The sequence below is a fragment of the Tachyglossus aculeatus genome, chromosome 1 (genome assembly GCF_015852505.1).
Source record: "Tachyglossus aculeatus isolate mTacAcu1 chromosome 1, mTacAcu1.pri, whole genome shotgun sequence".
Lineage (NCBI taxonomy): Eukaryota > Metazoa > Chordata > Mammalia > Monotremata > Tachyglossidae > Tachyglossus > Tachyglossus aculeatus.
Window position 1 is genome coordinate 89,607,197 of NC_052066.1, and position 27,416 is coordinate 89,634,612.

At 44.8% G+C, this 27,416-nt stretch overlaps 1 protein-coding gene across 1 annotated transcript in view; it reads right to left on the bottom strand.

Annotated features, from left to right (window-relative positions):
• Window positions 1-4,539: 4,539 nt before the first annotated feature.
• Window positions 4,540-27,416, bottom strand: part of LOC119927009 (vomeronasal type-2 receptor 1-like) — a 54,934-nt gene continuing 32,057 nt past the window's right edge. The window contains exons 6-9 of the mRNA XM_038745533.1: window positions 19,626-20,501; window positions 16,513-16,737; window positions 13,876-13,999; window positions 4,540-5,525 (exon numbers count right to left, since the gene is read on the bottom strand). Coding sequence (XP_038601461.1) covers window positions 4,540-5,525; window positions 13,876-13,999; window positions 16,513-16,737; window positions 19,626-20,501 — 2,211 coding nt within the window. The remainder of the gene's footprint in view (window positions 5,526-13,875; window positions 14,000-16,512; window positions 16,738-19,625; window positions 20,502-27,416) is intronic.

Sequence of the window (27,416 nt, forward strand, 5' to 3'; positions counted from 1 at the left end):
CTTCTCTGTGCCTCAGTTACCTCATCTGTAAAATGGGGATTAAGATTGTGAGCCCCCCCGTGGGACAACCCGATCACCTTGTATCCTCCCCAGTGCTTAGAATGGTGGTTTGCACATAGTAAGCACTTAATAAATGCCATCATTATTATCTATACAGTGTAAACAGTATATACAATATTTATATTGCATATAATACCTCAGTCAGTCAGTCAATCATATTTATTGAGAGCTGTGATGAGTACTGCAATAAGCACTTGGGAGAGTACAATGTAACAGTAAAGCAGATGCCTTCCCTGCCCACAAAGAGCTTACAGTCTAGAAGGACTCAAATTTGATCTCGGCTGTCTCGCCACCAACCTCCCACCCGTGTCCTGCCTCTGTCCTGGAACAACTTCCCTCTTCATATCTGACAGACAATTACTCTCTTCCCCCTTCAAAGCCTTATTGAAGGCACATCTCCTCCAAGAGGCCTTCCCCCCGCCTTACCTCCTTCCCTTCCCCACAGTACCTGTATATATGTATATATGTTTGTACGTGTTTATTACTCTATTTATTTATTTATTTATTTTACTTGTACATATCTATTCTATTTATTTTATTTTGCTAATATGTTTTGTTTTGTTCTCTGTCTCCCCCTTCTAGACAGTGAGCCCACGGTTGGGTAGGGACCGTCTCTATATCTTGCCAACTTGTACTTCTCAAGCGCTTAGTACAGTGCTCTGCACACAGTAAGTGCTCAATAAATACGACTGATTGATTGAATGATTGATTCCTTGACTAAGCCCCCCTTTCCTCTTTTCCCACTCTCTTCTGCATCACCCTTACTTCTTTCCTTTATTCATCCCCTCTCCCAACCCCACAGCACTTATATACATATCTGTAATTTATTTATTTATATTAATGTCTGTCTCCCCCTCCAGTCATTCATTCAGTAGTATTTATTGAGTGCTTACTGTGTGCACAGCACTGTGCTAAGCACTTGGGAGAGTACAATAAAACAATAAACACATATTCCCTGCCCACAGTGAGCCTACAGTGTAGAGGGGGAGACAGACATTAATATAAATAAATAAATAAATTACAGTTGTGTACATACGTGCTTAGGGTTGGGAGGACGGATGAATGAAGGGAGAAAGTCAGGGTGATGCAGAGGCTCACTGTGGGCAGGGAATATGTCTGTTTATTGTTCTAATGTCCTCTCCCAAGCGCCTAGTACAGTGCTCTGCATACAGTAAGCACTCAGTAAATACTATTGACTGACTGACTTACTATATAAAAACAAAATAGTGGTGGGGCCCCGGCAAAGGACATGCCAGCTTTTGTCTCTTTATTAAGAAGCCAACTAATCCCTTTTACCACAGGCACAATTTGGAAAGAAACTGGGAGTCTCAGTATCTTGTTTCCTATTTCCCCCAGACTGTAAGCTTGTCATCGGCCGAGAACACATCTACCAAATCTGTTGTATTGTATTGTGTTGCATTGAGAAACAGCATGGCTTAGTGGAAAGAGCACTGGCTTGAGAGTCAGAGGTTGCGGGTTCTAATCCCAGCTCTGCCACTTGTCAGCTGTGTGACTTTGGGCTAGTCACTTAACTTTTCTGTGCTTCAGTTACCTCATCTGTAAAATGGGGATTAAGACTGTGAGCCCCGCGTGGGACGGCCTCATTACCTTGTATCTACTCCAGGGCTTAGAACAGTGCTTGGCACATAGTAAGTGCTTAACTAGTACCATCATTATTATTATTATTCCCCAAAGCACTTAGTACAGTGCTCTGCACATGGTTAAGCACTCAATAAATATGAGTGAGTGAATAAATACCATGGATGATATGTCATGTGACAGATCCCTTTATCTCGCCAAAGCACAGTCCCCAGGGGGTATGAAGTGAAAGGAAGAAGGATTTACTACCTTTGTGTCTCTTTCTCTCCTGTGTTGTCATAAGGTGCTTCCCAACCTGAGCTTACGGATACACCATGGAAAGTCCCCAGAGGTTCACCAGAGTTTTTCTAGGCTGCCCTCTTTAATTTCACTATGCTGGTCAGCTGGGTTCATTCATTCATTCATTCAATCGTATTTATTGAGCGCTTACTGTGTGCAGAGCACTGTACTAAGCTCTCGGGAAGTACAAGTCGGCAACAAATAGCGACGGTCCCTACCCAACAATTCATTCATTCAATCGTATTTATTGAGCGCTTACTGTGTGCAGAGCACTGTACTAAGCTCTCGGGAAGTACAAGTCAGCAACATATTAAGACAGTCCCTACCCAACAACAGGCTCACAGACTAGAAGGTTCCTTCACCGAGAAAAATATCTGCACATTCATTGTGAAATCAATATTGCCACTCTTTGTGGCGTGTAGTCGACAAGCTCTGTGCCTCTTGACATTATGATGCTTTCATGTGGATTTTTTCAGGGGGATCTGGGGGCAACCCTCAAATCCTTAATCTGTTTTGGGAACACACCTGGTCACAGGATCAAGAAGCACTATTATCAATCAATCAGCGGTGCTGATTGAATGCTTAGTGTGTGCAGAGCACTGTATTAAGAGCTTGGGAAAGTACAATATGTTAGAGTTGGTGGACACAATCCCTGCTCAATCAATCAATCAGTCAATCGATTGTATTTACTGAGCACTTACTGTGTGCAGAGCCCTGTACTAAGAGCTTGGGAGGGTACAATGTAACCGAGTTGGTAGACACATTCCCTGCCCACAAGGAGCTTATAGTCTAAAAGAAGTTCACAAACAAAAGGGTATGGCCTGGCCCCAATCCCCAGGTGTTCTGGGAGAATTCAGATGGAAGCCCTCAGATGGCTAAATGGGTGGGGAAAAGGGATACGCTTATATTAATGTCTGTCTCCTCCTCTAGACTTCAAGTACATTGTTGGCAGCAAATGTGTCTGTTATATTGTACTCTCCCTAATGCTTAGTACAGTGTGCATTAAGTACTCAATAAATACAACTGACTGACTGATTGACTTCTCTAACCCCTCCTTTCTCAGCCAGTGTACCAGAGAACATAGTATGGAGCTTGAGGCACTGCCCCACTAATAAACTTGTGGGAAACTCATCTCCTTTCTCTAGCCCAGAATGAAGCCTCTTGGAAACAAAACAGCTGGCTCCTGGGCCCCATGTTGCTAAATTTGGCCCTCGGGATGACATAGCTGCCTTTTCTCCTCTTGGATTTGGAGAGGGGAGGCTGGTTATCACAAGTGAAATATTGAAGGATCCCGGGTCCCTTAGGTTTTCTGAAGTCATAAGCATTAGCTGAGCAAGTGTTTTACCAGAACTACAGGTACATTTTTATAACCAGGTTTTGCATCTGGAAGGGAGAGAAGGAGAGAAAAAACCATTCTATGTCTGTATGGCCTGTGGCAATGAGACTTTGTAACTCTCTATATATTAATCTATTGGAGAGAGGGAATTATACAAATCCATTTTGTGTCTCTCATAACATGTATTACCAAAGACCTGTTTCTTCTGGCAGAACAATTTCACTCGAGCACTTTTGCAGTTTGGTTACTAAATAGTGAAGTACTAAATACAACTTTATTATACTGGAAATGGAATTTTACTTTCCCCAACCTCATCATTCCTTCATTCATTCAATCATATTTATTGAGCGCTTACTGTGTGCAGAGGACCGTACTAAGTGCTTGGGAAGTACAAGTTGGCAATGTATAGAGATGGTCCCTACTCAGCAAGGGCTCACAGTCTAGAAGGGGGAGACAGACAACAAAACAAAACATGTAGATAGGTGTCTTCAGTGGCTTTATACATATACACACATATTATATATATATATATATATATCTACATATTATTATGCTACTTGTTAAGCTCTTATTATGTGCTGAGCACTGTACTAACCGCTTGGGCAGCTACAAGATAATCAGATGGGGCAAAGTCTCTGTCCCAGATAGGGCTCATAGCCTAAGTAGGGAGAAGTAGGATTTAATCCCCATTTTACAAGTGAGAGAATTGAGGCACAGAGAAGTTAAGTAACTTGCCCAATTTCACATGGCAACCAGTGGCAGAGGCAGGATGAGAGGCCAGGTCGTCTGGCTCCTAGGCCCATGACCTTTCCACTAGGCCACGCTGCTTCCCTACACATGTACTTACACAAACAGGTATCCTATAGCTATCCTATTCCCCCAGTTTAATCATCAATTGAGTCCTTATGCAAATAAAGAACATCAAAGCAGAAAGTCACCATGTTGAAATTCAGGGTTGAGATTGTGTGCTTTTTCCCCTCCGTGTCCATGGTGACATAGGGCTTTCTGGACGAGCTCTCAAGAACCAAAATCAGAAATCCCCATGAGACCTCGCGGCTGCCAGAAAATATCAGTGAAAGGTGAGAGGAGCACGCGGCACTCCTCGCGGCAAAGAAGAGAAAGTGGGTGGACACGGAGGTGATGCAGTCCTGGGGACCCCCTGGGCATACACCCTGGTCACCCGGGCTCAGTCATCCAGAGCGACGGGGGGCCCAGTGGAACTGAAGTCCCGGGACAACCTGGTCACGCATCCTGGTCGCCCGGGGTCAGTTGTCCCGAGCGATGGTGGACACAGTAGTGCTGTTGATCTCGCTGCTGATGGAGGCCGAGGTGAGGGCCACCCCCTTGTCGGTAGTGGGAACCTTCCCCCCGACTATCTCCTCCGTGTTCCTCTCCGGCCGCAGCAAGATAATGTAGCACTTGGGGACGAACAGGCAGCCAAGCAAGCCGAAGCTGGACGCCAGGATGGCAAAGATCTCCACGGCCACCTTGAACTTGCCTTTGGTGCTCAGATAGGCCGGGACAAAAGAGATCCAGACGATGAAGAACACCAACATCCCGAAGGTGATGAACTTAGCCTCGTTGAAGTTATCGGGCAGGGTGCGGGCCACAAAAGTCGTAAGGAAGCTCAGCAGGGCCAGAAACACGTCGATCCCAAACACGGAGCACAGAAATTCTATCGAGCCTTCGTTGCACTCCAGGATGATCTTGATGTTCTGCGATTCCATGTTTTTGAAAACCCAGGGGGGCATGATTACTAAATAGGCTATGCACACTCCAGTCTCGATGATAACAAAGACGAGCACAATGACTTTCTGGTAAGAGGGCCATCGGTGGCCAAAGTGGCTCTTCGATCCGCCTGCCCTGTAAGTTAAAAACAGGAAACTGGTCTTTCCTAAAACACAGGAGAGGCACAGGGAAAACCCAAGACTGAGGGTGACCTGGCGAGCCATGCAAGACCAGGTGTACGGCTTGCCGACGAAGAGGATGGACGTCAGTAGGGTGATGACGAGAGACAACAGGATGAGGAAGCTCAGCTCTCGGTCGTTGGCGTTCACCAGAGGCGTGCTCCTGTGAGTCACATAAACAGCCATGACGGCGAGGACAACGAAGGCCCCAAAGATGGACAGGGTCACCAGGGTGATTCCTAAGGCTTCGTCGTAAGCGAGGAATTCCACCTCCTTCAGCACACACTCGTTCTTGGGGGTATTGGACCAGTAATCTTCAAAGCACGCGGTGCATTCCCTTACATCTGTTGAGCCAATAGCCAAAAGTGATAAACAAAGGGAGAGGAAGGGAGGGCATCTTCTCTAGCTTGCGGGTGAGGAACGGTATATTCTTTGTGCATGCACAGATGATGGAAACCCTGCCATTTTCATCTTGGAGGATGGGAGGAGACAATAAGATTCTGAAATCCTTGGTCCTTGGAAAGACATTGGGAATTCGGTCTTAGTTGTCATCCTCTGATCCCTCCAGGGTTTAATTTGAGCCAGCATGTGCCTGGATTCAGCCCTCATAGCAATCAATCAATCAATCAAAGGTACTTATTGAGTGCCTACTGAGTGCAGAGCACTGTATTAAGCACTTGAGAGAATATCACAGAGGCAAAAGACTCAATCTCTACCCTGAAGGAACTTACCATCTTTTTTTATATTTTTAATGATATTTGTTAAGGGCTGACTATGTGCTAGGCACTAGACTAAGCTCTGCAGTAGATACAAGCTAATCAGGTTGGACAGGATCCGTGTCCTACATGGAGGTCACAGTCTGAATCCCCATTTTACAGATGAGGTAACTGAGGCACAGAGAAGTGAAGTGAAGTGAGGTCATATAGCAAGTCAATTAACTTCTCTGTGCCTCAGTTACCTCATCTGTAAAAATGGAGATTAAGACTGTGACACCCCCCCTGGGACAACCTGATCACCTTGTAACCTCCCCAGTGCTTAGAACAGTGCTTTGCACATAGTAAGCACTTAATAAATGCCATCAAAAAAAAAATAGCAGACAAGTGACGAGTCAGGATTAGAACCCAGGGCCTTCTGATGGGCTACTATTTAATGGTGGGCCTTACAATCATGGCCCTAGCCTCTCCAGCCTAACCATTGCTATTTGGATTGTAAATATCAACTCTAAGTATTGAATTGGCAGCTATCCTAGATTTAAAAATCGAACAATCTTACAGTACTGTAATAGTAGGCTGCTTTTTCTAATCAGCTTGCCATGGCTTAATGTGTTGTGGTACTGGCGTTTGTAGTAACGAGAATAGCATGGCTGCACAGTCAAAGAAAATTACAAAAAGAAAAGAAAAAAATAAAAATGGCCACCAACTCCTTTTTCATCACAAATTAAGCACTGGCCTGCCTGGCTTCTCAAAATATTTTCTCTGCCCTCTTCCATTAATCTTTTTAACCTTCTCTCCAAGCCTTTAACAGTCTAACAGTCTCCCCTTCTCCCATGTCCTTTTCTTCTCCCTCCTCTGATTTCCAACCTCTCCTTATGCCACGGAAATGGTGTGCGGATCTTTACCTCAACCCACTTTACCTCAGCAACTATCTCTCCACCCTAGATGAGCAGTGAGAAACAAATAGTGTCAGATGAGACTTTGTGTCTGTCAGTGACTCTTTAGAAAAACTCCAGCCATAGAAACTGCTTTTCTATATATTTCAGTTGTAAGCTCCTTGAGAGCAGGGATATTCTCAACCAAACTGCATTGGAACACTCCCAAATGCTTCATTCAGTGCCCTGCCCAAACCAAATCCTCGAATCATTGACACTGATTAATTGATTGCTATTAGCCCTGTATTTACCCCTCTTACCATATGTTCACTTAAAGATAAGCGCGGCATGGAGGCAGCAAGTCTTGCGGAAATCGGATGGGTCTGGGAGTGAGATCTGGCTCTGACACTGGCCCACAGGGAGGAAGTCATTTAAACTTCCTATTCCTCAGTTTCAATTCATCAATCAACCAGTGACATTTATTGAGCACTTACTGTGGGCAGAGCTCTGGACTAAGCACTTGGGAAAATATAATCAAGTTTCTCCACCTGTAAAGTGGACATGATATCTCTCACTACCTCACAGGGTTGTGGGAGGAAAAGATGAAATATAGGATGTGAATGTGCTCTGGAAAATAAAAGTGCTGTATAAATTCAAGGGCTTTATTATTATTATTATCATCATTTGATGATGGACAATTTAGCTGATGGAGAAGCACAAAGAGGACTGAACACTGCCCCTCTTGTCCCCAGAAACAAACTCCACCATCAGAGGCATAATCTTTTTATCTGAAGGATGTGTCTTACCCGTATATTTACTCTGAAAAACATATACAGCATGAAAGTCTTGATTAATCATATGTCCATATCCCTAGAACCCCAAAAGTTGTTGGAAGGCTAGGTTGAGATAAGTAACATCAGACTTGTCTTTTCCTGCATCTTCTCTTTTGTTTTCCCCTTTCCCTCTCTTTACTTACTTATTTACTTATTTTATGATTATGTACTAGTATGCTCATCTTTCCTTTCTCTTACTATTACGTTAGATCCTGGCTTTTCCTCCAACTCCATCTGCCAATAATTTGTGTCTATCTGCTTTCCCCATTTGATTGCATGTTCTTCAGAGAGCAAACACGTCTTTTGCTTCTGTTGAACTCTCTCCCAAGTGCCATTATGTAATTTTCTTTGCCTCTGTGGCTGTTTTATTGTCATTATTACAAATGCCATTACCTCCACACATTAAGCCATAGCAAATTGATTAGAAAGAACTGCCTAGTATTATAGTACAGCTGCTAGATTTTTTGTATCTAGGATGGCCACCAATCTAGAAGGTGATCATTAAACACCACTGGTTGATTGGATGCCAAGACTATTATATGACGAGTATATTTCAGTCAATCAATCAATTATATTTATTGAGTGCTTACAATGTACATTTGGGAGAATGCAATCTAACAGCGTTGGTAGACATGATCCCTGTTTGGATGTTTGCAAAGACTGAGAAAATGACTGTAAACTCGTTGTGGGCAAGGAATTTGTCGTTTATTGTTATATTCTCCCATGTGCTTAGTATAGTGTTCTGCACACAGTAAGCGCTCAATAAATGTGATTGAATGAATGAATGAATGGTTCATTCTATTTCAGAAAAACTGAGCAACAGCTCATCATTTTCTTCTTTGTTTTCTGTTTTTCTGGTGTTTTTGGTTTTTATTGGGAGGGTTGGGAGAAGAAGGAGCTTTGAGGGAGTTGATGGGAGAAATTTGGGCCCCAGCACCAAGGGACAGAGGAAGTAATAGCACCCCTGAGATTGAAACAAAGAAAGTGAAGTTAACAGTTCCAATCTCCTAACCCTACTCAGCTGCTAGGCAGCCTTTGGCACTAGGGATCACCCCTTTCTCCAGGAAACACTACTTAAACTTGGTTTTACTGACAGTATCCTTTTCTGGCTCTCTTACTCTCTTTCTGGTCAGTCCTTCCCAGTCTCTCGCTCCCATTCACTATGCACGTCCCTCCAGGCTCTGTTCTGAATCTCCTTCTCTTCCCCATCTACACCTACTCCCTTGGGAAGCTCACCTGCCCCACAGCTTCAACTTCCACCTCTTTGTGGAGAACTCCCAAATCTACCTCCATAACCCAAACTTTCTCCTTCTCCGTAATCTCACATGGATTTCCTCCAGGCTTCATGATAGTTCTACCTAAATATCTTGAGTACAAGTACCTCGAGTTCAATATGTCTATAACTCAACTTCTCATCTTCTCCTCCAAATCCTCTCATCTATTTCACTTTCCCGTTACAACTGACAACACCACAATTCTCTCTTTCTCTCAAGGCAAGCAGCATCACAGTGGAAAGAGCACTGGCTTGGGAGTCAAAGGTCATGGGTTCTAATCCCAGCTCCTCTACTTGTCAGCTGTGTGACCTTGGGTAAGTCACTTAACTACCCTGTGCCTCAGTTTCCTCATCTGTAAAATGGGGCTTTAGACTGTGAGCCCCATGTGGGACAACCTGATTACCTTGTATCTACCCCAGTGTTTAGAACAGTGCTTGGCACATACTAAACACTTAACAAATACCAACATTATTATTATTATTATTATTAATAAATGACAATCTTGGCATTACCCTTTACTCTTCCCTATCTCAATTTCCCCATATAAATCTTGCCAGTTTTTTCTCAAAAACATTTCCAGGTAGGGTTCCTTCCTCTTCATTGGAAGGGGTGCATTCATTCATTCAATTGTATTTATTGAGCGCTTACCGTGTGCACAGCACTGTACTAAGCACTTGGAAAGTACAATTCGGCAACAGATAGAGACAATCCCTACCCAACAACGGGCTCACAGTCCAGAAGGGGGAGACAGACAACAAAACAAAACAATAACATCAAAATAGATAAATAGAATTATAGATATATACCCATCATTAATAAAATAAATGCTGTTCCAGGTAATTGTCATATTCTGGCTTTACTACTACATCATCCTCATCACTCTTCCTGAATCCAAATTCTCCCCTCCAGTTCATAATTCTTTCTGCTGCTCAAGTTAATCTTCTAAGACTTTGTTCTGCACATGTCTCCCAGCTCCTCAGAAACCTCAGTGGTTACCCATTCCAGTCTGCATCAAGTAGAAACTCCTGACCATTTGCTTTAAGACCCTTTATTAGTTCTTGTCCTCCTACTTATATGCTCTTTTATCGTACTATATCCCAGATCATACTCTAGTTTCCTCTCAAACAAACTACTCAGTGAGCCCAGCTCTCATCTCTCCTGTTGATGATCTCTTGCTCCCTCCTCCTTCCTGCCTGAAATTCCCTACCCCTTCAAATCTCAGAATCTCAGCTCTCCTAATTTCCAAATTCCTTATGAAATGAGATTCCTTCAATTAGGTCTTGCCCGGTTAATTTCTAATCTTCCCAATTTATATGTCCCAACTGCTACTTCAGTCCTTCCGCTCCACCTAAGCACACATACCTAAAAATGCATATTTTACATACCTATAGCTTATGCATTAACTCATTCATCCCCTTTCCTTCTTCATTCTTATCTGCAATTAATTATAGAGTCAGTCTCCCCTGATAGACTGCAATGTCCTTGAGGTTAGGGATTATGTCTACTAATTCTACTGTACTCTCTCAAGTGTCTAGTACAGAGCTCTGCACACAGTTCTCAAGTGTCTAGTACAGAGTAGGAGATTGGTAAAGTTTCTCGACTGACTACCGTCTCACATTATCTCTTGCCTTCAGGACATCTCTACTTGGGTTTCCCGCTGACACTTCAAACTCAACATGTCCAAATCAGAACTCCTCATCTTCCCATCCAAACCCTATCCTCTCTGTCTTTCCTGTCACTATAGACAGTGCCAGCATGCTCTGTGTCACAGGAGCCCTTAACCTTGGCATAATCCTCAACTCACCTCTCTCATTCAACCCACATATTAAATTTGTCACCAAACCCTATCAGTTTTACCTACACACCATTGCTAAACCCTGACCTTTCTTCTCCATCCAAACTGCCTTTATACCAATCCAAGCCTCAACCAGGACTCTTCTGGAATCTTTCCCTATCCTCCTCTTTTCCCCTCCTACCCTGCTCCCTCAATGCCCTAACCACTTAAGGCTCTCCCCTCCCATCACAATTTCACACCAAACTCAGAGCAAAAAGTTTGCCTCTCTGGGGAGGAGCATCTGAAAGCTTTACTGAGCCCCTCCCTCAGTTCTGCTCAAACTAACAGCCAGCAGAGTAACCAGCTGTGGAGAAAGCTAGCAATTAGGAAGGCTTTCAAAAATAGAGCAGGAAGCTTGGTGTGCTGGGGGTGGGGGCAGATCACAGAATGTCTGGGTCTTCACAAGGCAAGGAAAATTTGGGGAGAGGATTTGTTCAGTGGAAAATTGCACTTGGAGCCTGAATCCATTCCGACATCTCCTTTGGAGCAGCTGGGAGAGGGCATTTTGTGACTTTGGGCAAGTCACTTAACTTCTCTGTGCTTCAGTTACCTCATCTGTCAAATGGAGATTAAGACTGTTAGCCCCGCGTGGGACAACCTGATCACCTTGTAACCTCTCCAGCGCTTAGAACAGTGCTTTGCACATAGTAAGTGCTTAATAAATGCTATATTATTATTTTTGGAAACTCATATCATGAGTCTGGCTCCAGGGCACAATGTAGGGACCATCACACCTGACTGCCCCCAAGTCCTGTCCCTCCACAACCCACTGTAGCCCGTGGCTCGTGGCAGATCTCAGAGGAAGGAGAGGTGAGTAGCAACAAGACCCTGGGCTAGGTGCTGCCACCACGGAGAGGCCCACATAAATTTGCCAACTTGTGGCCACCAATCCACATTTGCATGACCAGCCCCAATGGTTGTGAGCCAAATCCCCCTTTGGTTGGAGCTCAATGGGAATCAGACCCACTAACTGGGAATTTATCTAGGATAGAGTCTATCTCCCCTGCAAGATTTTAAATTCCTTAAATGTAGGGATTGTGTCTTCTCTTTAGTATTGTCACAAATGTTGAATACAAGGTTATGCTCAGTGTTCTGCTCTACTGTTAGACTAAGAGCCCTTTGAGGGCCAGAAATTGTGTCCAATTCTCCCCCCTCTATTTTTCCAAGTGTTTAATACATCGCTCTGCACACAGAAGGTGCTTGATTAATATCATTACTACTACATAGGGCGCTCATTAATGCTATTGCTTGATTAATAGATTGATTGATTGGGAATGAAATTTTTTTTGATGAGTATGGATTTTGCACACCTGAAGGTTCAATTTACAATGTTTCTCATCTCCACTTCTTCCTGTTTTTCTCCCATCCTCACCCCACGGTTTTAGCCCTGGGCATCCATAAAGCACTCCTAGCACAGAAGCTATCTACTGGCCATTATGGAGAGACTTACTGCAGTCCCCTAGACTGTAAGTTCATTATGGGCAGGGAAAGCGTCCACTAATTCTGTTGTATTATTTGTTCCTTCATTCATTCAATCGTATTTATTGAGCGCTTACTGTGTGTACAGCACTGTACTAAGCCCTTGGGAAGTACAAATTGGCAACATATAGAGAGGGTCCCTATCCAACAATGGGCTCATTCTCTTCCAAGCACTTAGTGCAGTGCTCTGCACATAGCAAGTGCATCCGCCAAGCTAGCTCTCTTCCTCCCTTCAAGGCCCTACTGAGCGTTCACCTCCTCCAAGAGGCCTTCCCAGACTGAGCCTCCTTTTTCCTCTCCTCCTCCCCATCCCCCTCACCCTACCTCCTTCCCCTCCCCACGGCACCTGTATATATGTTTGTACAGGTTTATTGCTCTATTTTACTTGCACATATTTACTATTCTATTTATTCTATTTATTTTGTCAATGATGTGCATTTAGCTTTAATTCTATTTGTTCTGACGACTTGACACCTGTCCACATGTTTTGTTTTGTTGTCTGTCTCCCCCTTCTAGACTGTGAGCCCATTGTTGGGTAGGGACCGTCTCTATATGTTGCCAACTTGTACCTTCCAAGTGCTTAGTACAGTGCTCTGCACAAAGTAAGCACTCAATAAATATGATTGAAGGAATGAATGAATAGCAAGTGCTCAATAAATACCACTGATTGATTGATTGATTGATTGAAGTGCCTATTCTTCCCAAATTCAGGTAAAGTGCTCCTCACACCTATCAAACGTGGACAGTTGTCTCCAGAAACCATTTTAAAGCAACTCTGACATACCGTTCTTCCACCCTGACCAAAGACATCTTAGACAGCAGAAGCAGGTAGTTTCACTGTCTTTTACAGCCTGAGGACCACCTGCAGAGAAGGTGGCCGACTGACCATCTGTGTGGGCTTTGAAGCTTGTTCAAAGGCTCAGAGGTGTTCCCATCACATCAGTTAGTTATGGAACGTTATTCTTTCCTTGGCCCCAGTTACACCCAGAAAAAGCAGCATGGCAGAGCGGATAGAGCAAAGTCCTGGGAGTCAGAAGGTCATTGATCCTAATCCCGGCTCCACCACTTGTCTGCTGTGTGACCTTGGGCAAGCCACTTCACTTCTCTGTGCCTCAGTTCCCTCATCTGTAAACTGGGGATTGAGGCTGCTAACCCCACATGGGACAGGGACTGTGTCCGACTTAATTTGCTTGTCTCTACCCCAGCACTCAGTACAGTGCCTGGCACATAGTAAGAGATTAACGAGAAGCAGCGTGGCTCAGTGGAAAGAGTGGCTTTGGAGTCAGTGGTCTTGGGTTCAAATCCCGGCTCCGCCAATTGCCAGCTGAGTGACTTTGGGCATGTCACTTCACTTCTCTGGGCCTCAGTTACCTCATCTGTAAACTGGGGATTGACTGTGAGCCCCCCGTGGGACAAGCTGATCACCTTATAGCTTCCCCAGAGCTTAGAACAGTGCTTTGCACGTAGTAAGAGCTTAATAAATGCCATCATTATTAAATACCATCATTGTTTATTATCATTATTATTGTTAAGACAGCTAGCCAGAATTAATTTGGAGTCAATGGCAAAACATTACGAAATGATGACGTGCCCTAACTTTATTTAACATCTTTTCCGGGCTCACCTGTACAAGATGAACATGGCACTCTTTCTGTCTTCAGGCAGTAAGAAGTCTTTCTATCGTACCTGTTTTATTTGAGATGTGTCCATCTGCGCACGGAATGCAGTCAAAACAGCAGATTGGCTCCCCTTGTCGAATTCCCTTTCTGGTTCCAGGCTGACAACTTTCTGTGCACACTGAATGGGGAGGCTATGGAATGCAAAATACAGCGTCAAGTTCAGGTTTTTCACTCCAACCTTGCGGAAGGGCTTGATTCTACATTTGAATTCAAGGCTAGAAGCTTGGTGATGGGAGGGGAAAGAGGAAAGTGGATGGTGCCGGCAAAGTGTTCTATGAGCAGCTGTCGGGAGAAGCTTGAGTCCCTGGGGCTTGGATAAATCCTGAGGCTGCTTTTCCGGAGGGCTACAAAGTCTTCCTTCTAACTAAGCCTAATGTGGTGACTTCTCCATGCGAATCCTTCTGGATTTCTCTACTGCCTTAGGACTTTTTAAATCCTCCTCTTTAAAACCCTTTCTAGCCTAAGTTGCAACAATGCTCAGAAGAGTATTCATCCTTTCTTTTTCAATGTGTCTTCTCAGTTTCCCTTGCCAGAGGTCGAAGGGCAATCTAGGCAAGGAGTATGGCAAAAGCAATGGATTTAGAGCACTATAGTAAGCACTTGGGAGAGTACGATATAACAATATAATGGACACAATCGTTGCCCACCATGAACTCACAGTCTAGAGGGGGAGACAGAAGCACTATAGTAAGCACTTGGGAGAGTATGATATAACAATATAATGGACACAATCGTTGCCCACCATGAACTCACAGTCTAGAGGGGGAGACAGAAATTAGTATAAATAATTACAGATATGGAAATAAATGCTGTGGGGCTGGGAAGGGGAATGAATAAAGGGAGCAAATCAGGGCAAAGCAGAAAGCCGTGGGAGAAGAGAAAAAGAGGGCTCAGTCAAGCAACACCTCTTGGAGGAAATGTGCCTTCAATAAGGCTCTGAAGCAGGGGAGAGTAAATGTCAGATATGAGGAGGGAGTGCATTCCAGGATAGAGGCAGGATGCGGGCAAGAGGTCAACGGCAAGATAAACATGGGCAAGGTACAGTGAGAAGGTCAGCATTAGTGGAGTGAAGTGTGAGAGCTGCTTTGTAGTAGGAAAATAGCAAGTTGAGATAAGAGGGGGAAAGGTGATTGAGTACTTTGAAGCAGATGGTGAGGAGTTTCTGTTTGATGCGGAGGTGGCTGGGCAACCACTGAAGGTTCTTGAGCAGTGGGGAGACCCTGCTCGATTGTTTCTGTAAGAAAATGATCCAGGCAGCAGAGTGAAGTAGGGGCTGGAGTGGGGAGAGAGAGGGAGGAGGCTGGGAGGTCAGCAAGGAGGCTGAGTCAGCAGGGCTGAGTCAAACCAGATAATAGGAAGCCCAATGAACAGAGTCTTAAAATGAATGGCCAAGAAATTTAATTTTATAAAAAGATGAAAGAGTCAGATGGTAGGCTTTTGCAAAAGGGGAAAGAATTCTTTTTATTGTACTCTCCGAACCACTTAGTACAGTGCTCTGCCTACAGTAAGTTCTCAATAAATATGCTTGACTGATTGATTGAATTGTCTGAAATGAGAAGCAACATTGCCTAGGGGAAAGAGCATTAGTCTAGGAACAAGGGGACTTGAGTTCAAATCCCACTCTGCCATTGGCCCAGTGTGTGACATCGAGCAAGTTACTAAACTTCCCTGGGCCTCAGCCTCAATCATAAAATGGGGGTATAATAACAACTCTCTCTCCCTCCTAGACTGCAACCCAGGCATGAGACAGAGACTGTTGCTGATTTAATTATCTGCACTCTATCTCAATGCTCAACGTAGTGCTTGGCACATAGTAAGCATTTAAAAAATACCATAAGTCTAGCCCACTGTTGGGTAGGGACTGTCTCTATATGTTGCCAATTTGTACTTCCCAAGCGCTTAGTACAGTGCTCTGCACATAGTAAGCACTCAATAAATACGATTGATGATGATGATGACATGAATATACAGGTATGGAGAATGAACAAGAGAGAGGTCAAAGTGTGCGCTTCGGCAGGAGGCCTGTGGCTCTGAGAATTGTGGAAAAATTGGGAAAAAGTAGGATTTAGAAGGGAAGAAAAGGAGTTTGAGGTGTATTGAGTTGGAGACGATGCAGGAAGTGTCTCAGAGACAGGATGAAATTCAAGAGTGGGAGTGGATGAGAGACCTGGATTGGAAAAAAATAGGGTTGGTGGGTAGGTAGATAGGTAGGTAGGTAGGGGCAACTGTCGGCCCAGCTATGCGTGCCATCTTTTTCCATTCCAGTGTCAGTTTCCTAGGATTAGATTATTTAGAGAGGGGACTAAGTTGTACCTCACTGAAAGACAGAGTGGGGTGAGACAGAAAGAGGCAGAAGAACAGGTTTGTGCAACACGGGAAGCAGTGTGTCTAAGGAATAAATACAGCACAGTCCTGGGAGTCAGAAGGACCTTTTTGTCACTTGTCTGCTTTGTGACCTTGGGCAAGTCAACTCGCTTCTCTGGGCCTCAGTTACCTCGTCTGAAAAATGGGTATTAAGACTGTGAGTCCTGTGTGGGAAAGGGACTATGTCCAACCCAATTATCTTTGATCTACCCCAGAGCTTAGTACAGTGCTTGGCACATAGTAAGCACTTAACAAATACCATTAAAAAAAAGGAACTAACCTCCAAATTTTCTGTATTCCAGAAGATTGAACTGTTCTTGATTATCATCTCAAAGTCATGAGAGTTAAATGAAAATTTTCCAACATTCACAAAGGCAATTTTCCCATCTTCATTCAACTGCCAATTTAAAATTTCATAAAATCCATCTACATCACCATCTATATTGAAGTTAATCTGCTGGCCATCATGAGATTCAAAGGAGAGAGTCTTCAAATAATACATCAACTAGAAAGTAAGCATCAAAAGCAGATTTTCTGTTAGTCCTCAAATTCCCCTGTCCCCACAAACATCTTTCTCAATATAAATTATTTTTCAAAGCATTTGCAGTCCAAGGAAACAAATTATGATTGGGGTATTTGCTAAGTACTTTCTCTGTACTGGGCACTATACCAGTGCTTAGAACAGTGCTCAACACTTAGAACAGTGCTCAGTGCTTAAAACAGTGCTTTGCACATAGTAAGCACTTAATAAATGCCATTATTATTATTATTATTATTACTAAACAGGAAGGTAGGTGCAAGACAATCAGGCTGGACACAATCCCTGTCCCACAAAGGACTCATAGTCTAAGTACAGTCTAATTATATATTATAAATTATTTATTTATATTAATGCCTGTCTCCCCCTGTAGACTGTTAACATGTTGTGGACAGGGAATGTGTCTGCTAACTCTGCTACATTGAATTCTCCCTGGTGCTTAGTTCAGCGCTCTGCACATAGTCAGCATTCAATAAATACCATTGATTGATTGATAGAGGGGATAACAGGTAATGAGTCACCATTTTACAGATGAGGTAACGGAGGCATGGAAAAGTTAGGTGACTTGCCCAAGGTCACCCAGCGGTTAAGGGCAGAGCCAGGATTAGAACCCAGGTCCTCTGACTCCCCAGCTCTAGCTGGGTCTACTAGGCCACACTGAGTCCCTTTTCTCCTGAGAAGGGCTGGAAAGGCAGTTTATTTGTACAGGGAGTAGCTGGGGCGGTTAGTTGGGGTGGTCTACTTATGGAAAACTTGACTATAATCTCGTCTCTAGACTGGAAGCTGGTTGTGGGCGGGGAATGTGTCTGTTCTTTGTTATATTGTACTCTCCCAAGTGCTAGTAGGGTGCTTTGCACACGGTAAGTGCTCAATAAATACGATTGAACAAATGAATGAATGAAGATTAGAAGGGGCACAGCTGCTGGACAAGTAAACACCACAACTTTCTCACCTTCCTGGGTGTGGCCAGCCTGGGACGGCCAATCTGTCGATCAATCGGTCGCTCGTATTTTTTGTTTACTGTGTGCAGAACACTGCACTAAGTGCTTGGGAAAATTTAAGATAAAACGGAGTTGGTAGACGTGTTCCCTACCCACAATGAGCGCACATTCTAGCAGGAGAGACAGCTATAAATATAAATAAATTAATTAAGGCTATGGACATAAGTGCTGTGGGGCTGAAAGAGGGGTGAAGAAAGGGAGCAACAATGTCTTCTTACCTCTCTAAGCAGCATCACTAGCGAAGCAGGAGCCCCGGCACATAACAAGTCACCTCAAGCCCGCGGGACTCCCCTATTCATGCAAGGAGAGCTCTTAATTCAGTGCAAAACCACTGAGAAGCAGTGTGGCCCAATAGAGCATGCGCCTGCAAGTCAAAAGGGCCGGGTTCGAATTCTGACTCTGCCACCTGTCTCCTGTGTGATCTCAGGTGAGTCACTTCACTTCTCTGTGCCTCAGTTACCTCAGCTGTAAAATGGGGATTAAGATTGTGTTTTTTAGACTGTGAGCCCACTGTTGGGTAGGGACTGTCTCTATATGTTGCCAACTTGCACTTCCCAAGCACTTAGTACAGTGTTCTGCACACAGTAAGCGCTCAATAAATACGATTGATTGATTGATTGAGCCCCAAGTGGGTCACGAGCTGTGCCCAACCTGATTGACTTGTCTCCATTCCAGTCTTAGACCAGTGTTTGAGACGTAGTAAGCGTGTAACAAATACCATTGAAAAAATACCCTAGAAAACCCCAAATTTCCAAGACCAGGTTCACTAAGGTATGGACGTCAGAAGGTTACACTTACACAGCGATCATTTTGGTCGTATAAACTTCAGGTGACAGAGCACTGTCAGGATTCAGAGGGCACTGGGAGAAGTGACCACATCACATAGTAAGATGAAGAACTGAGTTCTAATCCCAGCCCTGACACATGCCTGGCCTTGAACAAGTCATTTAACTCCTTGTTACAAGGAGTTTCCTTGTTAAAAGGAAAGCACCCAGAGCAGGCCACTTCCACAAAACTCCAGGAAGATGGAGGGGCTCCTGGAGCGGTCGATGTTGCTAGGAGTGTGTCCCAAACTCTGAACTGTTAACAAGGAGTCCTAAATTCTGCTCCTCTAGCCGAAACACACTGTGGACTTGGGATTCTATGTTTGTGTACTTGTCCATGTCTCTTATATTGTTTTAGTGGTTTATTGTTTCTTCACTTTTTATGTGTCCCTTCATTTAATCGTATTTATTTAGCTCTTACTGTGTGCAGAGCACTGTACTAAGCGCTTGGGAGAGTACACTACCACAATAAGCAGACACATTCTCTGCCCCCAACAAGCTTACAGTCTAGAGGGAAATGTGTCCATTTCCAGTCCCCTCTCCCCTATTGTATTCTTAGATGGCAAGCCCCCTCAGGGCCAGAGACTAGGTATTCTGTGTGTCCTTTCTCAGTGCTTAGTACAGTGCTCTGAGTGCAGTAAGCACTTAATAAATGCAACTACTACCACCGTTACTACTGGAACTGTCAAGTATCCATCACATTTATCATCAGTGCAGTGGCAGCATGGCTCACTGGAAAGAGCCCGGGCTTTGGAGTCAGAGGCCATGCGTTCAAATCCCGACTCCACCTATTGTCAGCTGTGTGACTTTGGGCAAGTCACTTAACTTCTCTGTGCCTCAGTTACCTCATATGGAAAATGGGGATTAAGACTGTGAGCCCCCCATGGGACAACCTGATTACCTTGTAACCTCCCCAGTGCTTAGAACAGTGCTTCGCACTTAATAAATGCCATCATTATTATTATTATTATCCCAATATCTTTTGCCTCTCCAAACCTGCTTTAGTAAGTAAGAACAAAACAACGCACACCTGCCATGGTTCAAAGTCATCTAAGTACGCACACGACTTCAGTGGCTCAAAGGGTCCCCTTGTTTCTTGACATCTACTTAGGTTATCCAGGGCATAGGCTAGAGTGTACACTGCTTGTTTAACATTGTTTGTTATCCTGAGTTCCGACACATCAAAGTAGGTATTGTTGCTAATATCCTCCAACTTCTCCTCTCCAGTGTAAAAGTGGTCAGACATAGCGTACACCCGATTGTCTTGTCCGGTTACATTTATCCTGTGGTCCGTGTTATAGGGCACGCTACGCTTGGGCCAAGTACAGTTGAACGCCGTCTGCCAGAACTCAATAACCAAGTCATCTTTAGGATCCTTATCAGGATGCAAGTCGTACAGGAAATCTTTTAATCCTCTTATCTCGGCTTTCCGGACGGCCAACCCTATGGTGCCCTTGAGAAATGGGTAAAATTCTGGCTTGGCGATGAGCGCTGAAGTAATCCAGGCCTCACTGGCAATCCAGGTTCTGTCCGTGATGTTGCTGTCCTGAATTTCTAATATAAAACCGATGAGGTCAATATCAGAAGAGTAGAGCACGATGACCTTGGCCAAGGAGGCTTTTACAACCTTGACCACGGCTTGAATTTTTTCCTTGGAATATATTTTGGGGAGGGTTTCGGAGAACGCGACGCAAACGTGAATGTCCTCCACCAGTTCCTTGAACGTTTTCACCCCGTATTTTCCATAATCGTCATCGGCGGCTACGGTGCCCACCCATTCCCAACCGAAATGCTTGATGAGTTGGACCATGCCCGTGGACTGGTACTTATCGTTTCCTATTGTTCGAAGAAAAGATGGAAACTGATATTTGTCGCTTAGGATTGAGCAGGAAGAGGCGTAGCCCACCTACGACAGAGCACATTCAAACGAGTACCATTATTAACAGACACCGCCAGTGATAGGCTGCAGCCATTTTGACCATCAAGCCCTTTACATTTAGCATTGGATTATCGCCGGGAAAGTTTTCCGTTTCGCCGTTGAAAGACAATGTTGGGATACAATGTTGAATCTTCCACTCCTTCCCCCGGTGGGAGGGTTTTAATGCCAGCTCTGCCGCTTGGTTAGCCAATCAATCATTTATAGAGTGCTTACTAGGTGCAGAGCCCTATACTAAGCATTTGGGAGGGTACAAGATAACAATAACGAGTTTACAGTCAAGAGAGGGATACAGGCATTAATATAAATAGATAAATTCCAGATATGGACATATAGACATGAATAAGGGGAGCCAGTCAGGGCAACACAGAAGAGAGAGGGAAAAGAGGAAAGGAGGGCTTAAGTCAGGGAAGGTCTTTTGGGGGGAGATATGGCTTCAGTAAGGCTTTGAAGTGAGGGGAGAGTAATTCCCTGGTTTTACTACAGACGAGTCACTTAACGTTTCTGTGCCTCAGTTTCCTCTCTTCCTTAGACTGTGAGCCCTGTATGAGCCTTCAAGTCCTGATCTGACTGTACTGTATCTCCCCCTGGGCTTAGTACAGTGCTTGGTACATAGCAAGTACTTAACAAATACCACAATGATCATTATTATTGTTATTACATTATTCGAATAATGGTACTATTATGACCATGTCCACACTGCAGACACCACCAGCACACAGTCTGCCTCCCATTGCCCTTTCTCTGTTATTCATTCATTCAATCGCATTTATTGAGCGCTTACTCTAGTGGTGGTAATAGTGTTATGGAGCATCTGCTGAGTGCAATGCATCACACTAAGCCTTGGAAAAGAAAAATAGGAGCACAAGACATATCCCCTGCCCTCAAGGATTTTATTTCTAATGTGGGGGGCTGAGAGAGACAAGACAAAAAAAGATTTACAAATAAACTAATCAATTAGTTACCTATTTACACAAGTGCTGAAGTGAATAACTTCAATGACTTGCCCAAAGTCACACAGCTGACAAGTGGCAGAGCCGGGATTAGAAGCCATGGCCTCTGACTCCAAAGCCTGGACTCTTTCCACTAAGCTACACTGAGAGCACCTGTATATATGTATATATGTTTGTACGTATTTATTACTCTATTTATTTATTTATTTATTTTATTTGTACACATTCATTCTATTTATTTTATTTTGTTAATACGTTTTGTTTCGTTGTCTGTCTCCCCCTTCTAGACTATGAGCCCGCTGTTGGGTAGGGACCGTCTTTAGATGTTGCCAACTTGGACTTCCCAAGTGCTTAGTACAGTGCTCTGCACGCAGTAAGCGCTCAATAAATACAAATGAATGAATGAATGAATGAATGAATAAATAACTATGTAATTGAAAGAGGTGACTGTTGGATTGTTTTACCCCTTCCCAAGCCAAGCAATACTAACATTGAAAAAGCACCTTTTTTGAGCACTTACCATGTGCAGAGAACTGTACTGAGCGCATGGGTGAGTACGATACAACAGAATGGTACTGGCATGCTCTTTCCCCGTGACACGATTACCTTTAATGTGAGAAGTCACTTAAATTCTTCATGCCTCAGTTACCTCACCTATTGCCTCACCTATAATAATAATAATGATGGCATTTATTAAGCGCTTACTGTGTGCAAAGTGCTGTTCAAAGCACTGGGGAGGTTACAAGGTGATCAAGTTGTCCCATGGGGGGCTCACAGTCTTAATCCCCATTTACAGATGAGGAAATTGAGGCCCAGAGAAGTTAAGTGACTTGCCCAAAGTCACACAGCTGACAATTGGCAGAGCTGGGATTTGAACCCATGACCTCCGACTCCAAAGCCAGGGCTCTTTCCACTGAGCCATGTTGTTTCTCATCGCCCCATCTCTTTTCCCTCTACACCCACCTCCTTGGAGACCTCCTTCACTCCCATGGCTTCGATTACCATCTACGTGTAGATGATTTCCAAATCTACATCTCCAGCCCTGACCTTTCCCCCTTCCCTGGAATCTCCCATTTCCTCCTGCCTTCAATACATATCTACTTGGATGTCCTGCCAACACCTCAAATTAAACGTCTAAAACTTAACTCCTCATATTCCCACTCAAACCCTGTCCTCTCCCTGTCTTTCCCAACACTGTAGACAATACTACCCTAACTCACAAGCCAGTAACCTTGGTGTAGACCTCACTCATCTCTCTCATTTCACCACATATTCCATCGGTCACCAAATCCTGCCAGTTCTACTTTCAAAGCATCGTTAAAATCTGCCCTTTCCTCTCCATCCAAGCTGCTACCATGCTGATCCGAGCAGTTCATTCATTCATTCAATCACATTTATTGCACGCTTACTGTGTGCAGAGCACTGTACTAAGCACTTGGGAAGTACAAATTGGCAACATATAGAGACGGTCCCTACCCAACAACGGGCTCACGGTCTAGAAGTGGGGAAACAGACAAAAAGACAAAACAAGTAGATAGGTGTCAATACCATCAGAATAAATAGAATTATAGCTATATACACATCATTAAAAAAATAAATATAGTAAATATGTACAAATAAAATAGAGTAATAAATATGTACAAATATATACAAGTGTTGTGGGGAGGGGAGGGGGGCAGGGCAGAGGGAGGGAGGGAGGGGGGTGATGGGCAGGGGAGGAGGAGGAGAGGATAAGGAAGGGCTCAGTTCAGGAAGGCCTCCTGGAGGAGGTGAGTGCTCATTAGGGCTTTGAAGGGAGGAAGAGAGCTAGTTTGGCAGATGTGGGGAGGGAGGGCATTCCAGGCCAGGGGAAGGACGTGGGCCGGGGGTCGATGGCGGGACAGGTGAGAACGAGGCCCAGTGAGGAGGTTAGCAGCAGAGGAGCAGAGGGTGCGGGCTGGGCTGGAGAAGGAGAGGAGGGAGGTGAGGTAGGAGGGGGCGAGGGGATGGGGAGCTTTGAAGCCAATAATGTGGAGTTTTTGCTTCATGCGAAGGTTGATAGGCAACCACTGGAGATTTTTGAGGAGGGGAGTGACATGCCCACAGCATTTCTGTAAAAAGATAACCTGGGCAGCAGATTGAAGTATAGACGGAAGCGGGGAGAGACAGGAGGATGGGAGATCAGAAAGGAGGCTGATGCAGTAATCCAGTCAGGATATGATGAGAGATTGAACCAGCAAGGTAGCGGTTTGGATAGAGAGGAAAGGGTGGAGCTTGGCGATGTTGTGGAGGTGAGACCGGCAGGTTTTGGTGATGGATTGGATTTGTGGGGTGAATAATAATAATAATGATAGCATTTATTAAGCACTTACTATGTGCAAGGCACTGTTCTAAGCACTGGGGAGGTTACAACGTGATCAGGTTGTCCCACGGGGGGCTCACAGTCAATCCACATTTTACAGATGAGGTAACTGAGGTGCAGAGAAGTTAAGTGATTTGCCCAAAGTCACATAGCTGACAGTCGGCGGAGCCGGGATTTGAACCCATGACCTCTGACTCCAAAGCCTGTGCACTTTCCAGTGAGCCACGCTGTTCTCTGTCTCCCCCTTCTAGACTGTAAGCCCACTATTGGGTAGGGACCGTCTCTATATGTTGCCAACTTGTACTTCCCAAGCGCTTAGTACAGTGCTCGGCACACAGTAAGCGCTCAATAAATACAATTGATTGTTTGATTGATTGATTCAGCGGAGTTGAGGATGACACCGAGGTTGCGGGCTTGTGAGATGAGAAGGATGGTAGTGCCATCTACAGTGATGGGAAAGTCAGGGAGAGGGCAGGGTTTAGGAGGGAAGATAAGGAGTTCAGTCTTGGACATATTGAGTTTTAGATGGCGGGCAGACATCCAGATGGAGGTGTCCTGAAGGCAGGAGGAGACACGAGCCTGGAGGGAGGGAGCGAGAATAAGGGTGGAGATGTAGATTTGGGTGTCCTATTGTCGACAACATGACACCCAATATTCCATACTGTTGCCTGAATTACCAGACACTGTAAAAGCCAAAGAAATATTCCCAGCTTCCAAGAGTCAAATACATCCAGGGAGAGTACTTGTCACTTTGTTCTGTACTTACCAAGCACCTAGTACAGTGCACTGCTCCAAGTAGACACTCAATAAATATCATTATTAATAATACTGATGATGGTATTTGTTAAGCACTTACTATGTGTCAAGTACTGTTCTAAGAGCTAGGGTAGACACAAGCTAATCCAGCTGGACACAGACCCTGTCCCACACAGTCTCACAGTCTTAATCCCCATTTTATAGATGAAGTAACTGAGACATAGAGAAGTGAAGTGACTTGACCAAAGTCACACAGTAGACAAGTGTCAGAGCTGGTGTTAGATCCCAAGTCCTTCTGATTCCCAGGCCTGTGCTCTGTTCACTAGGCCAGGCTGCTTCCCATATTAATAATAATAATAATAATAATAAGGGCATTTGTTAAGTGCTTACTAGGTGTCAAACACTGTTCTAAGCACTGGGGTAGATACAAGGTGATCAGGTTGTCCCATTTGGGGCTCACAGTCTTAATCCCCATTTTACAGATGAGGCCACTGAGGCCCAGAGAAGTGAAGTGACTCGCCCAAAGTCACACAGCTGACAAGTGGTGGAGCCAGGATTTGAACCCATGACCTCGGACTCCCAAGCCTGTGCTCTTTCCACTGAGCAATGCTGCTTCTGACTATGTCTTCCATTATTTCTTCTACTGCAGCCTTGCTGCTTCTGCTGCTGCTGTAACTACTGCTGCTATTATAAGGTTACCCTTTCTGCTACTGGTCTTACTACGAGCCCGCTGTTGGGTAGGGACCGTCTCTATATGTTGCCAACTTGTACTTCCCAAGCGCTTAGTACAGTGCTCTGCACACAGTAAGCGCTCAATAAATGCGCTTGAATGAATACTACTGCTGTAACCTCTACTCCTATTACTACTACTGTTATTAATGTCGGTATTTGTTAAGTGCTTACTATGTACCAAGCACTGTCCTAAGCACTGGGGTAGATGTAAGATCATCAGGTTGTCCCCATTTTGCAGATGAGGTAACTAAGGCCCAGAGAAGTTAATAGTAATAATAATAATGATGGCATTTGTTAAGCGCTTACTATGTACAATGCACTGTTCTAAGCACTGGGGCGATACAAGGTGATCAGGTTGTTCCACATGGGGCTCACAATCTTAATCCCCATTTTACAGATGAGGTAACTGAGGCCCGGAGAAGTTAAGTGACTTTCCCAAAGTCACACAGCAGACAAGTGGCGGAGCAGGGATTAGAACTCACAACCTCGGACTCCCAAGGCCATGCTCTTTCCACTAAGGCATGCTGCTTCTGACTATGTCTTCTATTACTTCTTCTACTGCAGCTCTTGCTGCTTCTGCTGTTGCTGTAACTACTACTGCAGCATGGTTCAGTGGAAAGGGTATGGGCTTTGGAGTCAGAGGTCATGGGTTCAAATCCTGGCTCCGCCAATTGTCAGCTGTGTGACTTTGGGCAAGTCACTTCACTTCTCTGTGCCTCAGTTACCTCATCTGTAAAATGGGGATGAAGACTGTGAGCCTGCCGTGGGACAACCCGATCACCTTGTAACCTCCCCAGCACTTAGAACAGTGCTTTACACATAGTAAGTGCTTAATAAATGCCACTATTATTATTATTATAATCAATCAATCAATCGTGTTTATTGAGCACTTACTGTGTGCAGAGCACTGTACTAAGCACTTGGGAAGTACAAGTTGGCAACATATAGAGACAGTCCCTACACAACAGTGGGCTCACAGTCTAGAAGGGGGAGACAGAGAACAAAACAAAACATATTAACAAAATAAAATAAATAGAATAGATATGTACAAGTAAAATAAATTAATCAATAAATAAATAGAGTAATAAATATGTACAAACATATATACATATATACAGGCGCTGTGGGGAAGGGAAGGAGATAAGACAGGGGGAATGGACAGGGGGACGAGGGGGAGAGGAAGGAGGGGGCTCAGTCTGGGAAGGCCTCCTGGAGGAGGTGAGCTCTCAGTAGGGCCTTGAAGGGAAGAAGAGAGCTAGCTTGGCGGATGGGCAGAGGGAGGGCATTCCAGGCCAGGGGGAGGACGTAGGCCGGGGGTTGATGGCGGGACAGGCGAGAACGAGGTACGGTGAGGAGATTAGCGGCAGAGGAGCGGAGGGTGCGGGCTGGGCAGTAGAAGGAGAGAAGGGAGGTGAGGTAGGAGGGGGCGAGGTGATGGACAGCCTTGAAGCCCAGGGTGAGGAGTTTCTGCCTGATGCGCAGATTGATTGGTAGCCACCGGAGAGTTTTGAGGAGGGGAGTAACATGCCCACAGCGTTTCTGGACAAAGACAATCCAGGCAGCGGCATGAAGTATGGATTGAAGTGGGGAGAGACACGAGGATGGGAGATCAGAGAGGAGGCTGATGCAGTAGTCCAGACGGGATAGGATGAGAGCTTGAACGAGCAGGGTAGCGGTTTGGATGGCGAGGAAAGGGCGGATCTTGGCAATGTTGCGGAGCTGAGACCAGCAGGTTTTGGTGACGGCTTGGATGTGAGGGGTGAATGAGAGAGCGGAGTCGAGGATGACACCAAGGTTGCGGGCTTGTGAGATGGGAAGGATGGAAGTGCCGTCAACAGTGATGGGAAAGTCAGGGAGAGGGCCACCTGTTTGGAAGGGAAGACAAGGAGTTCAGTCTTGGACATGTTGAGTTTTAGGTGGCAGGCAGACATCCAGATGGAGATGTCCTGAAGGCAGGAGGAGATGTGAGCCTGGAGAGAGGGGGAGAGAGCAGGGGCAGAGATGTAGATTTGGGTGTCATCAGCGTAGAGATGATAGTTGAAGCCGTGGGAGCAAATGAGGTCACCGAGGGAGTGCGTGTTGATCGAGAACAGAAGAGGACTG